Raw genomic sequence first — 3610 nt, 5'->3', positions numbered from 1 at the left:
TTGTTCCATGGTACTCATGGTCTGTATCTTTCTCCTTCCTGTTGTTCCATAGTACTCACAGTTTGTATCTTTCTCCTTCCTGTTGTTCCATTCTACCCACAGTTTATACTTTCTCCTTCCTGTTGTTCCATGGTACTCACAGTTTATACTTTCTCCTTCCCGTTGTTCCATGGTACTCATGGTCTGTATCTTTCTCCTTCCTGTTGTTCCATAGTACTCACAGTTTGTATCTTTCTCCTTCCTGTTGTTCCATGGCACTTACAGTTTGTACCTTTCTTCTTCCTGTTGTTCCATGGTACTCACAGTTTATACTTTCTCCTTCCTGTTGTTCCATGGTACTCACAGTTTATACTTTCTCTTTCCCGTTGTTCCATGGTACTCATGGTCTGTATCTTTCTCCTTCCTGTTGTTCCATAGTACTCACAGTTTGTATCTTTCTCCTTCCTGTTGTTCCATGGTACTCACAGTTTATACTTTTTCCTTCCTGTAGTTCCATGGTACTCACAGTTTGTATCTCTCTCCTTCCTGTTGTTCCATGGTACTCACAGTTTGTATCTTTCTTCTTCCTGTTGTTCCATGGTACTTACAGTCTGTATCTTTCTCCTTCCTGTTGTTCCATGGTACTTAGAGTTTGTATCTTTCTTCTTCCTGTTGTTCCATTCTACTCACAGTTTGTATCTTTCTTCTTCCTGTTGTTCCATGGTACTTACAGTTTGTATCTTTCTCCTTCCTGTTGTTCCATGGTACTAACAGTCTGTATCTTTCTCCTTCCTGTTGTTCCATGGTACTCACAGTTTGTATCTTTCTCCTTCCTGTTGTTTCATGGTACTCACAGTTTATAATTTCTCCTTCCTGTTGTTCCATGGTACTCACAGTTTATACTTTCTCCTTCCTGTTGTTCCATGGTACTCACAGTTTGTATCTTTCTCCATCCTGTTGTTCCATGGTAGTCACAGTCTGTTTCTATTGCTACCTGGTTTTTCAGAGTACTTATGGTTTATACTTTCTCCTTCCTGTTATTCTATGATATTCTTCTGTCTGCACCTTTATTCTTCATAATTTCTATTGATGTTCATCACATTATATTCTCCTTCCTGTTATTCTGGAGTCCTCACAACTTGTAACTTTTTTCTTCCTGTTGCCACACAATACTCAAAGGGAAAATGAAATCATAACATTGTCAAGCTGACTTTTCATTAGACATCATATTTAAGATATTTTTGTTTTAACTGAAAGAAAATACCATTAAGTTTCAAATTAAATGCTAGGTATCTATTTTTAGTATCATATTCTTATTTACATCCAAAATATCCACTGGTGTTTATTTCACAAAAAAAATTAATATTTATAAAATGAACAGATAAAACGGGTATTTATCAGGTTTGTTAGTTTTGAAGCACAAAGTTGCACAATGGACCCTCTATGCTGAGCTTATTGCAGGGATGGAATCTTAAATATTAGCATTATAAGTCATTAAGTTTACCAATGAGCCACCAGTTTAAGAAGCTTGAGAAAATTTAACTTTCTGTGAGTGTAGGTACAGGGGTGGCAGCGAACATATAGAAATTTGCATTAAACATAAACCTTAAATTACACTTATGAACTTAGTGTTTAACCAACTTCTCAATTCAAGTAGTTTAAATTTTCTGTTTTTGCTAACTGTAGAACAAAGTTCAGGAATTTTACAAGACAATCTGAAACACAAACTGATACAAAAACTTACTTGGACTGTTCATACCACTCACTCTCCCTGTAAAAGAAGAGCACATATTCTTTTAGTAATGTAACAAACAAATGGTCAAGTTAGAGAAATCTCTAAGACTGAAACACAATATTTATAAACTGTGACAGCTTTTAAAATTCACAAAGTTGTTAGAGATCCAAGACTCATAAAAAATATTCAAATTCACAAAGTTGTTAGATCCAAGACTCATTAAAATATTAAAATTCACAAAGTTGTTAGATCCAAGACTCATAAAAATATTAAAATTTACAAAGTTGTTAGATCCAAGACTCATTAAAATATTAAAATTCACAAAGTTGTTAGATCCAAGACTCATAAAAATATTAAAATTCACAAAGTTGTTAGATCCAAGACTCATTAAAATATTAAAATTCACAAAGTTGTTAGATACAAACTCATAAAAATATTAAAATTCACAAAGTTGTTAGATCCAAACTGATAAAAATATTAAAATTTACAAAGTTGTTAGATCCAAGACTCATAAAAATTTTCAAATTCACAAAGTTGTTAGATCCAAACTCATAAAAATCTTAAAATTACAAAGTTGTTAGATCCAAGACTCATGAAAATATTAAAATTTACAAAGTTGTTAGATCCAAGACTCATAAAAATATTAAAATACACAAAGTTGTTAGATCCAAGACTCATCAAAAGTATTAAAATACACAAAGTTGTTAGATCCAAGACTCATCAAAAGTATTAAAATACACAAAGTTGTTAGATCCAAGACTCATCAAAAGTATTAAAATACGCATACAAGTTGTAAAAGATCCAAGACTCATCAAACATTTATAATTTATATAGAAACTGTTAGAGAACCAAGACATAAAAAATTAAAATTTACAAAGTTGTTATAGAGCCAAGACTCATAAAATATTAAAATACACAAAGTTGTTCACAACTAATGTTGACCTGAATCTATATCCAAACTTTGATGAAATCTCTTTCACAAAAACTTAGTCAATTAATGTTGACCTCGAGTTATATCCAAACAGTGACGAAATCTCCAATGTTAAAGATGAAATAAAAGATCTTTAATAGAACTGGTGGTACACAAAGAAATGTGTTTTTATATAATTAGTGATAAGTAATGTCAAACAGAACTCTAATACAAAATTTAATCATAAATATAAATATATATTAAAAGTAGAAAGTTTTTTTTTGGAAATTATATTTTCTAAAATGAGCTCCATTTAAAATATCGAACCCCCATCTTTAAAAATTAGGATAAGTGACGTACAGTAGGAACTGTACTAGAACATAAGAGTGGATAAGTGACGTACAGTAGGAACTGTACTAGAACATAATAGTGGATAAGTGACGTACAGTAGGAACTGTACTAGAACATAATAGTGGATAAGTGACGTACAGTAGGAAAGTTCCTACTGTACGTCACTTATCCACTATTATGTTCTAGTACAGTTCCTACTGTACGTCACTTATCCACTCTCATGTTCTAGTACAGTTCCTACTGTATGTCACTTATCCACTATTATGTTCTAGTACAGTTCCTACTCTGCATCACTTATCCACTATTATGTTCTTGTACAGTTCCTACTGTACGTCACTTATCCACTATTATGTTCTTGTACAGTTCCTACTGTACATCACTTATCCATTATTATGTTCTTGTACAGGTACTAGAACATAAGATGGATAAGTGACGTACAGTAGGAACTATACTAGAACATAATAGTGGATAAGTGACGTACAGTACAAACTGTACTAGAACATAATAGTGGATAAGTGACGTACAGTAGGAACTATACTAGAACATAATAGTGGATAAGTGACGTACAGTAGGAACTGTACTAGAACATAATAGTGGATAAGTGACGTACAGTACGAACTGTACTAGAACATAAT

The 3610-nt window shown here is 32.5% G+C and overlaps 1 protein-coding gene across 2 annotated transcripts in view; it reads right to left on the bottom strand.

Moving 5' to 3' along the window:
- LOC106476964 (vascular endothelial growth factor A-like) overlaps nt 1–1770 on the bottom strand; it is a 10742-nt gene extending 8972 nt beyond the window's left edge. For both annotated transcript variants that reach the window (XM_022380692.1, XM_013937577.2), the window contains exon 1: nt 1724–1770. In XM_022380692.1, coding sequence (XP_022236400.1) covers nt 1724–1769 — 46 coding nt within the window. In that variant the 5' untranslated portion in view covers nt 1770. The remainder of the gene's footprint in view (nt 1–1723) is intronic.
- Nucleotides 1771–3610: the final 1840 nt, after the last annotated feature.

Source organism: Limulus polyphemus, unplaced genomic scaffold (assembly GCF_000517525.1).
Source record: "Limulus polyphemus unplaced genomic scaffold, Limulus_polyphemus-2.1.2 Scaffold12303, whole genome shotgun sequence".
Taxonomy (NCBI): domain Eukaryota; kingdom Metazoa; phylum Arthropoda; class Merostomata; order Xiphosura; family Limulidae; genus Limulus; species Limulus polyphemus.
Note: the sequence above shows the minus strand (reverse complement) of the source record. Positions and strands in the feature narration are given on the sequence as shown.